This window comes from Triturus cristatus, chromosome 6 (assembly GCF_964204655.1).
Source record: "Triturus cristatus chromosome 6, aTriCri1.1, whole genome shotgun sequence".
In the NCBI taxonomy this organism is placed as follows: domain Eukaryota; kingdom Metazoa; phylum Chordata; class Amphibia; order Caudata; family Salamandridae; genus Triturus; species Triturus cristatus.
The window spans coordinates 1,329,630,099-1,329,644,334 of NC_140589.1; the positions used below are offsets into that span (position 1 = coordinate 1,329,630,099).

Here is a 14,236-nt window from a genome sequence, read left to right on the forward strand (position 1 = left end):
CTGGAGCCGGCCCGTGAGGTTGTAGGCGTGTAATGTATGACTGTGTCAAATGCTAATAAAGGTTTTGGAACTTTAAAAAAAAAAAACAAAAAAAAAAAAAAAAAAAAAACCTACATATACCAATTTATTGAGAAACATATTTTGTGTTGGAAGACTCCAAGGCAACTACCCAGAAATATTTACACTTTCATAAGGCACTACTGTCTTTATTCAGTCTAGAACAGATGCCCAAGTGAGTCAAGTGTCACTGGGCTTCATTGCTTTTAACATCTTTTAAGGGATAGCCTTTCTATTCTTTTCAGCGTTTATGACTATCAATAAACATCCCATGATGTGGAAAGACAATTCGTAATCCTAGCTCTCTTTCATGGCAGTTTACATTCTTGTCAAATGCAACCCTTTCTGGTCCCCGAATTTAAACAAAAAAGACTCCTGTCCCTGTGGTAGGTCGTGAAGTAAAGCCTGAAATAGGCAGCCATGTGAGGTTGAATCCAGTTTGAAGATCCTGCAGGCTGCCCTTAGGAACTGGGTATATGTTCGGAGGGCTCTGGGAATCCCATACTACCACGCATATGCCCCAATCTGGGATTCCCCGGGCACTCCGGAGTGCCTTCAGGACCAGTTGTCCCAACCTTTAAAAACAGCTGGCGTGAGGACATGGGGAGATCTTTGGGGCAACTCGGGTCTTTTAGACTGGGATTCCTTAGCTTTACTAACAAATGGATCTTTAACAAGATTTAAGTTTTACCAACTCTCCGCCTGGTGGTCAAGACAGATGGTACAGCGACAGAGGGACCTTGAGATACTTGAACCTGTCACTAGGGGAGGCGGGTGGAAACGTGAGGTTTCATTTTGGTATAGGGCTTTATTGGGGGCAACAGAAATGTTAAACTGTGAGTTGGCTAGTCTCTGGGGTAATCTGATATCAGATAGTCCCGAAGCTATAAATAAGATCTGGACAGATTCCTTTTCTTTGTCTCAGAGCCTTATACAACCGGCCAATCAATTTATTTATTTTTTTTAAACCGTTTATTGCAGTTTGAAAAAGTTACAGGTATGGGCCTACAACCACCCGGCCGGCCGCTAGCGTGACAAAAGCATATTACATACATACAGTAAGAGTCTCTTGGCGGTGCAGATTGGGGAAGCAGGAGACATCAATAGCGCAGGCCGCATAACTCCAAGCCCACAATACGGTTTCCTTTTATCAAAACAAAACAACACAAAAAACCACACCCGCAAGGCAACCCGCAATCCAAAATGACGGCACGAGCTCCGTAAGTGGGGGATCCCAACCAGCAGCAAAACTCTGAAGAGGGGAATGGGGAACCGCGTGCCCACGGCTGAGGGGGGGGGGTCAGCTAGGGAGACGGAGCTGGCGAGGCAGCCGGTAGCAGTGGCGGCTCACAAATACCCCCGCGGTAGGCGTTCCAGGGGCCCCAGATTTTCACCCATGCCCCAGGCTTACCCCTCGCCACATACACCACCTTTTCACGAAACATACACCAATCCATATGTTCTTTCCAGGCCAACACCGCCGGGGGCCTCTGGGATCCCCACAATTGAGCAATGTCACGCTTAGCTATCATGTATCCCAGAGTCACCCACCGCGTCTGCGGGACCGAGTAGTCATTTGGCTCCCACACATTCAGCAAGCATCTCCTCGCTTCCGGCAACAACGCGACACGCGTAACCACACGCAGGACCTCATGCACACCACGCCAGAATCGCTCCACCTTAGGGCACTCCCACAGTATATGCATAAAAGTTGCCAAAGCACCACAGCCACGCTTACACAACCCGTCACCAGCAAAGCCCATACGTAGAAGCCTTGGCCCCGTCACGTAAACCCGGTGAAGGATCTTAAGCTGGACGAAGCGAAGGCGAGCCGGGATGGCCACCTCCTTCGGAGAGGCCACCGCGGAAATCCAATCCTCGTCGTCCAGCTCCAGCCCGTCGGCAACCCAGGCCTCGCGGAGACTAGTCAGCAGGCACGATCTGTCGTTAATCAGCTTTTTATATATAAGGGAGATCGTGCTGTCTGGGACATAGCCATCCAGCACTCTGTCCTCCAGGGGGGAAGACTCCGGAATGGACGCGACATCCGGGAAGACGGAGCCCAGCGCGTGGCGGACTTGGAGGTACCGAAAGTACTCACTGCCTTGCAGCTGAAACTCCGTCTGCAGCGTCTCAAAAGTTTTGAATCCCCCCCTCGTCCAGAGATCTCCCACCGTGCTGATTCCGATCGTGTCCCACTTCTCGAAGCCCTTCGACGTCCACAGGGAGCCCAACCTCTCGGATGCATATAGCGGTGACGCCCGGGTCAAACGGTCCTTCCACCCCATAGCTGCATTAGCCGCGTGCCAGACACGCACCATGACACGCGTCGGTCCCGTCAGACGGGAGTCGGGCGCGCCAGAGTAGAGCGCTCGATTGTAATCGCCACCGGGCAGGAGCATCTTGTCCATTTCAAATGCCGGGTTCAAGGCGGGCCCGTAAAGGCCATGGTTAATTGCAGCTAGTTGGGAGGCCCAGTAATACCGTTTAATATCCGGGAGGGCGACCCCCCCATCGTACCACGGGAGCGTCAATTTAGCCAGAGCAATACGCGGCCTCCCGTCCCAGAACAGGCGCCGCTGGAGGCCCTCCACCTCACGGAAGTAGCGTGCCGGAACCAAGTCCATAGTATTCTGGAGGGCGTACAGAAAGCGCGGCAAGGACATCATCTTAAACAAGGCCGCTCGGCCGAGCGGCGAAAGCGGCAGACGCCGCCAACGCACAACGTCCTCCTTCAAGCGCTGGAGGGGGGGTAGCAAATTCCGCTCATAGCGGGCCTCCGGGTCCAGAGTAATATATATGCCCAGGTACCGAAACCCCTGGGAGGCAATCTGGATCGGACAGTCTCGTGGTAGGACCGGAGCCTCCCCGGAAAGCACATATACACAGGATTTCGCCCAGCAACCGGCCAATCTAAGGAGAAACCATCTGTTCACGGCCTATCGGGTGTATTGGACCCCTGCTAGATTGACCAGGGTCACACGAGTGAGCTACTGTTGCCCGCGCTGTAAACTCCCGTCAGCCGATGACACTCATATATTTTTAGAATGTCCAAAGATTCTTGAATATTGGCAAGAGATTTTTGACTTCCTGGGGAAGGTTTTAACAACTACCATTATATGCTCTCCGAGGTTCGTTTTTTTTGGCCTACCACCCGGTTATAACGTTAATAATCATTCCACACAATTTATATTCTATGTGATGGTTATAGCTAGGAGAGAGATTTGCAAAGAATGGAAGTCAACGGCCCCCCCCCCCCAGGTTTACTGACTGCTTACGAAATATTATAGAAGTCAGCAAGATGGATATGGCGTGCCAAGCAGAGAATACGGATAATGTGTGGTCGGAATTGGTGGCTTGGTTGTCGACATAATGGTCCGATGATTATGCCAGAGGTTTGTTTAGATCCGGTCCTCCCCAGCCCTGAGGTATTCCATCATAGGACAGGGGAGTGGGACAAGGAAACAGCCTACCTCTGGGCGACCCCTAATGCCACGCATTGAGTCCAGGGCGGTATCAATAGACAATGTGAAAGGCATATGGGATTTCCATCTAGAGTATAGACTGGCGGCAAATATGAGGACATAAAAAAAAAAATGCAACCCTTTCTCCTTCCCACTGAAAAAAAGTGAGGAATTTCATTGATTCTAGGGAGGATCCAAAGTTTCCATGCAGAAAGAACTTAGTTACTTTCGACTGATGCACAAGATGGGATACAGGTAGAGTGTGCTTTCTTAAAGGAGAGGTGTCAGTTTTCCAATCTCTGAAGAATGCAGTCTATTTATCTACTTTGCATTTGCTTTCTCCCATTTATTTTTTTTATAACTCTGTTTATTGAAAAGAAACATAAATCAAAGAAAAACAATCCTGGTGCAGTTGCAAAACAAAATACATTTTCTGGGGACAACCGGAAATGAGAATGAGACAAAAGAATACATTGGGTCAAAAAGAAGAAAAATTACAGAAATTTCATCAGCCCCTTCCATAGCCCGCCTATGGTGTAACGTTGTCAACAACATCAATCGTCTCATCAAATGGGGTACAGATAAAACCTCTACTTTTGTTCTAGGGAGCCCATACTTTGGTCCATTTAGCCGGGCAACCTCTGCCCTATTACACCGCCCCCTCCGCATGTATGCACCAATCCAAGTCCACCGCCCAATCCCGTGTCGGAGTGCAAACCCCCCCCCCCCCCCCCCCCCTCCCCCGGAAGACATATTATATCTGTCCATTGTGTATGCCGGATCCGTGATGGTACCACCAGCTGCGAGGTCCAATAATATTTAATGGCGGGCAAGGCTATGTCTCCATCATACCAGCTGTTGGTGAGCTTGGCGAGGGCGATTCTGGGAGTGCCATTATTCCATAATAAGGAGCGTACCTCGGACTTTATAGAGAAAAAGTATTGGTAAGACACCGAAAAAGGCGTGTTCTGCAATGCGTAAAGAAAGCGGGGAAGAGACATCATTTTATAGAGAGCAGCTCTACCCAAAAGCATAAGGGGTAAAGGTTTCCAGTGCTGGACATCGGCACAGAACCTCTGGAGCAGAGGGAGAAAATGTTGACGATGGAAAACACCTTCACTTTGGTGATGTATATACCCAAATACCGAAAACCTTCAGTAACGACCCGTGCCGGACAGCCCGCTGGGAGGATCGGTGGTTCACCACTCAAGACATAAACCAGAGATTGATCCCAGTTGATTGTATAACTGGAATATTTTGGGAAAAGGGCGAAAACATGCAGTACTTCATGGATTGAGAACCGGGGTCGGGCCAGATAATGTAAAATATCATCGGCATAGAGGGAAATTCTGTCTGACCAATCTGGTGACCAATTCAGAACGCGAATCATGAGGTCACCTCTAATCCATATGGCCAGGGGTTCTAAAGCGAGGGCAAAAAGAAGAGGCGACAGGGGGCAGCCCTGACGCGTGCCCCTACCCAGCTCAAAAAAGGCTGATCGGCCTCCGTTTACCGTCACTCAGGCCAAAGGACGGGCGTAAAGCTAGTGCACCCAGGATATAAATCGGGTGCCGAACCCTTATCTCTCCAGCACCGCGAACAAGAAGGGCCATTCTATCAGGCCATCTTAGCGTCCAAGGAAACTATCACTGAATCCTCCTGAATAGTGGAGGCCCGGCCCAGCACCCCGAACAAACGACGTAGATTAAGCGCATTATTTCTGGCGGGTATGAAGCCAGATTGATCTGGGTGGATAGGTTTATGAAGACATGGGGAGAGGCGAAGGGCCAAGAGTATAGCCAATATCTTGACCTCGGGGTCTAAAAGAGAGATAGGTCTATACGAGGAGCAACAGTCTGGTGGCTTGCCTGTTTTATGGATGACAGCAATATTGGCCAATCTCTGTGTGGCTGGCAAAGTACCGAGGGATACTTCCTTGTCGTACATATGCACCAGAAAGGACGCGATCACAGAGGCTGTAAAATTCAATTGGGATGCCACTCGGACCCATGGCCTTCCCAGACTGCAGCTCCCCAATGGCTTTGGAAACCTCCTCGGAGGTCAGGTCAGCATCAAGATCTGACACCTCTGTTGAATCCAGTTGTGGCAAAGGTAACGTGGAAAGCTATTTGGCTGCCTCGGCCTGAGAGCATGTGGGCGAGGGGGCATAAACACCTTTGAAGTAACTGGCGAAGGCTTCTACAATTCCAAGCCTGTCTTGGTGACGCGCACCGTGCAAGTCTGAAATCTCCACCACCCACCGATTGGCCAACTCCCTCCTATCTAGCCACGCCAATAGCTTACTAGCTTTATCGCCAACATCGTAAATACGGTGCTGAGTAGCATGGTACTGTGTCCCAGCGGCGTCTTCTGCTATGTCTCGGTATTCTTTCTGCTTTATAGCCAATTTATGGGAGACCTCCGAGGACGCGGAGGCGACCATGTCGGCTTCCAAAGATGTCACCTCCCTCTCTATATCCTGTAGTAGTTTACATTTCGCCTTCCTATGACCCCACAATCCCCGTTTACAGTCTTATATGCCTCCCACATTATTATGTCAGAGGCGACCGAACCATCATTGTCAATAAAGTAATTTTGAGTGGTATCTAACAATTTAGCGTGTACCGCTGGGACGCGAAGATACCAAGGAGGGAGCGTCATTTCCAGAGGCATGTAACCATGTAGCTTGTTCCATAGAATTTAAGAGTGCAGTGTTTCCCTGTGACATTTCACCCATCACTAAATAAAAGAGGGCCAAGGTACATGTAGATATTTTCAGACTGAATCGGACGCAGTTTCAGATGGTGAACTTGACATCATTTTAGCAGTGAATCACATAGAAGACAAGAAGGTGACTTGTATAAGCCAAGCTTTCCACATCTCCATTTAAGAGAGTCATCAGAATTTTCTCAACTTACTAGATCGGGTTCAGAATTACCAGTACTAGACTCAGGGCCAGCTTTAGCGCTGGTGGCGCCCAGTGCGACAATCATTTTTGGTGCCCCCTCCCCCATGACCTCCTCCTCATATTCTCTCACTACCACCGGGCTAAAGTGCCCCTTAGCTGTCCAATCTTAAGTTAAACACATTGCATCCCCTGAGGTCAGCGCCCCCCTTCACAGGTCAGCGCTAAGTGCAGCTGCACTATTCGCACTGCCCTAAAGCCGGCCCTGACTAGACTTTACCTTTTGGCCTTAATGCTGCCTTCATTTTTATATTAGATATTGGCAATATTAGCACATCATATGTGGTACAATGGGCTCTAGGTGTATCCTGTATTTGCTTTCAATCCCATACTTTATATCTGGCATGTGGGAACACTGCAGGTTCATGGCTGTACCCGAAAATGGGCCAGCTATATTTTTACCCCACCACAGACACGTATATAGCCCATCCTTGCTTTCTAGCATGTTCACCATATGCAAATTCTGGATACACATTTACAGTGACGATGTTGATCTTTGAAAGGACTAGGGACATGTACCATCACAAATTTCAGCCAGCTCATTAAGAAGCGTGCTCCCAAAGACAGTCTTGAAAAATTTGTCTAAATTGTGTGTCTTACTGCACAAGTTTCGCATTACATTTATTAAAGACAATAGAGTTTGAAGGGACACTTGACCATACCTCATGAAAACATGCACCTCTACCCGGCCCTCGATGCGCAAAGCAGAACGGTGCTGGCCACAAGTTTGATTGACAGTGAAGTGAACCATTCGCCATCCCACTTAGCCGGGTGGTAATTAGCTGTGTAAAAATTGAAACCAGCGTTGTCAGTGACACGAAATGTGACACAAGGCGTGTCCTTAGCCTTTATTTACTGAATTACAGCACAGCACTAGAGAAATGGCCAGTAATCACCAATGGATACCTTTAGACCATTCCCAAAGCAGCAGACTGGATCTAGAAGCTATATTCAGCAATGCTTCATCAGGCTGCTAGACTCTGTTCGGCCTTGGAAATGATCAGCAGAGCCACTGTGTGCCTCGTGTTAGTTGTACTCCTGCTCCAAGTTGAAGGAATGGACCTCATGCCGCTCCTGAAGTTGTTCCTAAAAGAGATCAATTTCACTGGCAAAGTCCAAATGAAAACACAAGAAAGCAAAGCTTGACTTGACCCCATCCCCCACTCTCTATCTAAAGAGAAGGTAGGATGGTGTCAGAATGTCAGTCAGCTTCGCTCCAGATCTCCAGTTCCGGAGCCAATTCCTCAGTTGTTTCCGGTGCTCCTCGAATTTCCCGGGCTGTAGCCAAAGCCACAACAGATTGCCACCTTTAAGGAGGTCATGTTGGAGATATTTGGTACTCTTCCATTTGCCTCTGGGTGCCTTTGTGCCCCAAAGATTCACAGGGGCCCAAGTTAAGTTACCCTTAGTGAATCCGTCCTTCTGTCATCTGACCCCTTGAATCTATCTCAGGCTCCATGTTGGCTCCGGCAAAAACTTCCATCCCAGCCCCACAACTTGCATTGATTCCTCCACAGACACCACCTATGCCAGAGGAGAATTTGGCACCGGTTCACATGTCTGACCCCGAACCAACTTCAGCACAATCCTGACTGGTGTCACACTTTGAAATTACTAGAGCGCAATTAATCACCATATAGGCTAGTTTTAATCTTAGGTTGTGGATGAGGCAGGCAAAGTGCAGGCCATCAAGGGCACTAGTCCTTCCAGTCCCCCTTCCCCACGGCAGTAGCCACCAACCCACTTTAACTTCCCTTTAGTTGCGCACAACCAGCCTGTAGGAGGCATGATCCATCATTTTTTCCTGGGGTGGTGATCCATCCCTTCCAACAGATGAGTCCTTCACATCATTCAACATGGCAATGCGCAACCCTTTCTTTCCACTTTTCCAAATCTTCCCCCACATCAGAGCGAATTTCAGAGGAACCTCTGTCCACTCTCATGCAAAAGTTGTGAGTTTTACTCCAAAGGAGCCATCAAGAAGGTTCTGAACTCATAAATAGAGGAGGGTTGCTACTCTTAATATTTCCTCCTGCAGAAGAAAGATGGGGCCCTGAAACCCGTCTTAGATCTTCTCCCTCTGAATTCCCTCCTGAGGAAAGACAAATTAAAAATGTTGATACTGGACCGGATTCTGTATGCCCCGTTCAGGACCAACTCGATTATGTCCTTTGACCTGCAGGACACCCATTTTTATATACCTATCCTGCAAGTCCCCGAGACATTACCTGTGTTTCAAAGTTGCCAGAAGCATTTTTAGTTTGTCATGCTCTCCTTTGGCCTCACCAGTGCCCCTCAGGTGTTCACTAAAGTGATGGCAGTGGTTGCTATCCATCTTCGAAGGTTAGAGAGTCCTGTCTACCCCTACCTCGATGACCCGTTATTGAAGGTGGGCCTGCCGCAATGAGTCGTAGATCCCTACCAGATGCCAGCAAAAATCCTTACATCTTTAGAGTTTACCCCAAATGCAACATGTCCAGGACATTTAGTCCATGATCTTGATGTTTCAGCGCAGTTCTGGATCTTGGTGAGAGCACCTCTGAGCCGTCTTGGCTATTTAGTCTCCTGCATCCTCCATCTTGACTATGCCAGGAGGCATATGCAGGCTGTACAATGGAGTCTGAAGTGGCAGTGGGCCAAGCACCAATGAAACCTGTCAGATACCGTTCAGATTTCGGAGGAGAGTGCACACTAGTTATTTGGCCACAATTGGAATAGCTGCAGGCCCCTTTCTCTTCCACACCCAGAGCAGACGGTGGTGATAGATACATCGCCGCTGGGTTGGGGAGGTCATCTTGGCAAGCTGGAGATCAAAGAACTCTGATCTCCTGTGGAAACCTGCTTCCATATCAGTCTTTTGGAGTTGCAGGCAAATCATCTGCCGTGGAATGTCTTGCTGCCGTCTATCAGGTGTTGCTGGTGGAGGGTCTCTTGGACACCCCAACTGCTATGTGGTACTGCAGCAAGCAGGGTGGAGTGAAGTTCTGGGTCATGTGCCGAAAGACTCTGCGCCTCTGGAGGTGGCTGGAGCATACAGGCATTTCCTTGATCCTGAACCACCTGCTGTGATCCTGGAAAGCCAGGGCAGCCAAGGTCAGCCAGTGAGTCTGGCAGACCTCGAATGGGATCTTCATCCTGAGCTGGTGCAGGGCTTCTTCTAGCAGAGGGAAGAACCCTGTCTAGATCGTTTCACCATCGTCAAGAACGCGCAGTGTTAAAGGTTTGCTTGATGAAGTTTCTGTGAGGACAATCACTAGGAAGCTGGGACGAATTTGTGGCTTACTGTAGAGTCCATAAGACAGACCCTTCACAAGCCAAACTGTCAGATCTTTTATTGTTTATTTTGTCGTTGTCCCAGCAAGGCCTTGCAGTGGACACTATTAAAGGTCATCAGTCAGCCTTTTTGGACATCTTGCGGTCGCCAGACTAACTGTCCTTGTTTAAATCACCTGATGCTGTTTATTAAAGGTTTGACACGCATTCATGTTCCCTCCCAAACAATTTCTAATGGCACAGTGGAACCTTAACCATGGTCATTCATGACACTTCTCTTGTGTACACCCTTCATGCCATTGCACAGCTGCTCATTGCATCTTCTAGCTTGAAGCCTGTCTTCCTCGTTGCTATCTCTTCAACTTGTTGTGTGAGTGAAGTTCAGGTGCTATTTGTACACCAGCCCTACACCACCATTTTTTCCGGACAAACTAGTGCTGAGGACTTGGGCGGTCTTCTTACCAAAAGTCGTGACTCCTTTCCAGGTTGGGCAATCCATTAATCTCCCAGCCTTCTTTGCCCCTCCTCACTTCTCGAAAGAGGAGGAGAGCCTCCATTGGTTTGGACCCACAAGGGCTTTGAGCTTTTACATACATCATAACAAGGTCTATCGAGTTGTTGATCAGCTTTTTGTGGTGTACTCCTGAACTAAAAAACAGAAGGCTGTACAGAAGAAATCTCTGTGGAGGTTGACAATCCCTGCATTAACCTGGCACCAACAAATGTTTATTCTCTGCGTCTGAGGGCCCGGAAAGAGTCGAACAAGAAAACTGAGATCAGCTGTGCCAATTTTGGGGCTGAATAGAGCCGCTCAGCATCACCTAGCAGTGCACAGCTGGTTTTCTGAAAACAGACTTCCAGATCCAGTCTGGTGTCTGGGGAATATTCTAAAGGGGAGGAGTCTCTGGTTAGAGTATCCACTAGAAAGAGCATTACCAAAGGTAAGTAGACTTGTTCTTTAGGCTCAAATGCTAGTGCGTTTGCACTTCTAATAGCAATGTGCATGTGTGATGAGCCAGGCATAGGCCTCCACCTGTAACCCATAACAATTTTCCCTGTTATTCTAAGTATATAGAACGGTGCCTTACACAAACTAGAGGAATTTGAGGGTTAACAGCCTTATGGGTTACACAGAATTAATCAGATTTAATGCAGTGGGTCTTTTGAAAAACTACGTCACGGTTTGCCTCAATAAATTCTATCACGGAAAACTTCACTTTTTCAAAGGCCCATGTCCAATTTAAGGGCATTAGCAGACACATACAGACGGTGATGTAAAGAAAGTATATTTTATACTTTAACAGTGGCATAAACTGCCTTGCTTTTGTGGTAGGATGATTGTGGTCGCCCTCAGGCGATAATTCGCCTGAGAGCTCATGTGAGCCACCTTTGAATTTGGCTGCCTGCAAGAAGCCAAGAAGCCAGGGACCCTGTAGAATGCCTTTTTGCCGCAGCTAGACGGCAAGTCCACACAAGGTCCATGATCTTGTGCGAGAAGGCCACAGCAGTTTCACAGCCATTTATGGTATTACTGGCACCGTCACCCTTTCACCTTCGGCTGGGATCCACCTGTAATTCGGGCTGCCGATTCTGCATCACCTTGAGTGATGATTGGTCTAGGGGTAGCCCTGAGGTGAAAAGGAACTGGATCTGCTGCTCAGTGGAGTTAAGTGGAAGGGATGGGTTGCTATTTGGAAGATGATGTTGTTGGAAGCAGGCTTCTCCCTCCTTTCACAAAACTTAAACTAGGAGCAATGTTGAGTAAGTTGGCTGCTGGAATGTGGAATGTGTAGTGTCAGCCAGTTGAGGGGGAAGATCAATGTTGTATATGTGGGCGAGATGGTGAAAAGTGTGGTCATTTGGTAACATAACACTACAAGTCTATTTTTCCTGTTTGTCTAGGGACTTCTTGAGTACGACAGACCAGCAATGAAAGTAATGAACACAAACATCTTAACTGAAAATGCGGCTGCTTGCAAGCATGAAGAATTAAGGTTGATGGACTGATCTGCTGCACCATAACCCCTTCACCCCTTGATGTTCTGGGAAATTTCATGCTATATTACCAAGATGTATCACTTGGGGAAAATCCCCCCCGTATCTGCTTCCAAGAGTGAACTTCAGACATGAGACCTGATTAATTTAAGTCCTCAACTAGTATTTGGAGAGGAGAGGAGCAGCAGACATACATGTACCAGAAAATGAATAAAACTTGAGCGCAAGGACTTTTAAATATAAGGTTTTAGTCTTGTTGCTCCCACCGATTTCAAGGGCGTAGACGTTCTTTGGACAGTGTGTAGTCGTGAAAGCCCACACTTGTGGTTTTTATGAATGTGCTACAAATTGCGTTCTCAAAGCTGGCTTTGCGTTCTCAAACCAAACTTGCCATTAATGGCCACTAGCAGTAATATTCCTGTCCCTGTTACATGACATCTTGCCCTGTCAGTCTTTGAGTTCAGTAGCTATAGATCAAACGATGCCTGTATAATTGTAGACTAACCTCTGATTGTGTTGGGTTTGCAAAATATCCAGTTGTATCTGCAGAGATGTGTCTGACCTGCCCAGACTGACGCTCAGCGGGAAGGCGAACAGGAAACAAGACTTGGAAGTGAACCACTCTGCTGATAAAGCAGGAGGCTCAACATTGCGTTTGTCTTAATTTGAAATCTCTTCTGAGATCTGGACCCACCCCACCACGTTGATTAGAACAGCTTTTGTGTTTATCAATAGGTTGTGGTAATATTGCATGTCTTCTTCCATTAAACTAAGGACCTCAAATGCATTAGCACTTTGTTGGCCAGCCATTCATGGAGCGATTTGGTGTTTGGTCTCTTTTTTAATTTAATAATGATAACTTTCCGTGTAACTGGTAAAAGTATTTTATATTAATATTGAGTCCTGGAGCAGTGATTTGCTCTGTGGCAATTAACTAGTCTTGTTTGTAAACTGGCCGTGTAGTCCCCGGCTTGGAACTATATGACTGGTGGGTTAACTTTATATCCCCAGAAAGGAACCGCAGAGAACTTCTCAGTTGGCCAGGTAGCTGACCAAGTAGCCGGTGAGGCTGAAGGTAGCCGGGGTATAAAACTACCTTTCACACAGCTTAACAAATTCCCCTTGAATAGTGGCAACCTTAAGTTTTTATTTTACTGTTATCATTTTTTGGGTTGTTGCAATTTCTTGGTGCTACTAAATTCTCTTCTTAATACTAATTCTTTTGTATCCAGGACTGAAACACTGGGTTTTTCAAGTGCTGTGATAATAGATATTACTGTTGCCCCCATTCAACAGTACTCGGTCCATCGACCCGAATAGGATGAATCGTTGACTCACCCTGACCTGTGTTTGAACCTAGAACTTTCAGAATGCCCACACATTTCTGCAGTGAGAGGAGTAAATAACCGACTAACCTAGGTTACAAAACTTCTAATGGACTTTCATTTCTCATGGTACAGACCTTTCCGATAATCAGTTGGTTACACAGTGGTTTACTCAATGCAGAGCCAGGTGTGTAGTAATCTACCGCTTGTTCAGCTGCAGCCAAAATTCAGGTTCTTTGGTCTAGAAGTTGCTTTCTTCAACTTGTGAAGAAGCAAACGCACTAAGCTTCGACACAGAACTATTTGATTTTCTACAAATTACATTTGTGTTCCTTGTGGGCTCTCTGAAGGAGTTAGCGAATCCAGGGGGTACTCACGATACTGACTCTTGGTCCCACTGACATGGTTGCCATACTTCCGGCATCACACTGTCCCAGCCTTAAGGTCGGAGGGCATTCTTCACTAACACAATGCAGTTTAGGTACTGGGGTGTCAAGGTAGTGCATGCGCCAGCTTTCTGCATAGAGACTGCAGAGTACTAGAATAGCTGTTGTCTATCTTTTTTTTACTGCTTTTGTGCCCCAGTCAAATGCTGGTGTACTAGTGTTTTGGACCTTCACAGAACAGTAGTAGCATTGACATCAGTGGCGGCTGGCACAGGTAAACGCAGTGAGGCGAAGGGGAGTTGACAGAAGACCAAATAGGTATAATTAAATAAAAATAAATAATACCTATTACGTTGTTTGTTAGCTCCCCCCCCTCCCCGCGCCCTGCCCCTCCCCACAGCGCTTTCCTGTGCCGGCCGCTGCTGATTGACATACCATGCACTTACTGACAATTTTTATTGCACCAAATGAAAGGATTAACTATTTGGACTTTTTTGTTTTAAAGTCAAATGCTTATGCACATGTTCAGTATACATTCCAGCGGTTGTGTATGTCCTGGGATATGTGAAAAATTAACATTGCAATTCCCCAAAACTGGATTTTGTTTTGAGACAACGTAGCTGAGATTGGAGTTTCAAAAGCATGACCCGGCACTGTTATTTATTATTATAATACCTTTGTCCCATTTATCAGACCAGTTATGTGAATTTAAATGAAAATGTTTAATATACAGGTGTGTAGTTTTAATAAAAGGAGTGACTGGTGATTGTA

At 47.2% G+C, this 14,236-nt stretch overlaps 1 protein-coding gene across 2 annotated transcripts in view; it reads left to right on the top strand.

Moving 5' to 3' along the window:
• ABHD12 (abhydrolase domain containing 12, lysophospholipase) overlaps positions 1 to 14,236 on the top strand; it is a 487,344-nt gene extending 473,108 nt beyond the window's left edge. For both annotated transcript variants that reach the window (XM_085612333.1, XM_085612332.1), the window contains one exon: positions 11,662 to 14,236. In XM_085612333.1, the coding sequence (XP_085468459.1) occupies positions 11,662 to 11,692 (31 nt within the window). In that variant the 3' untranslated portion in view covers positions 11,693 to 14,236. The remainder of the gene's footprint in view (positions 1 to 11,661) is intronic.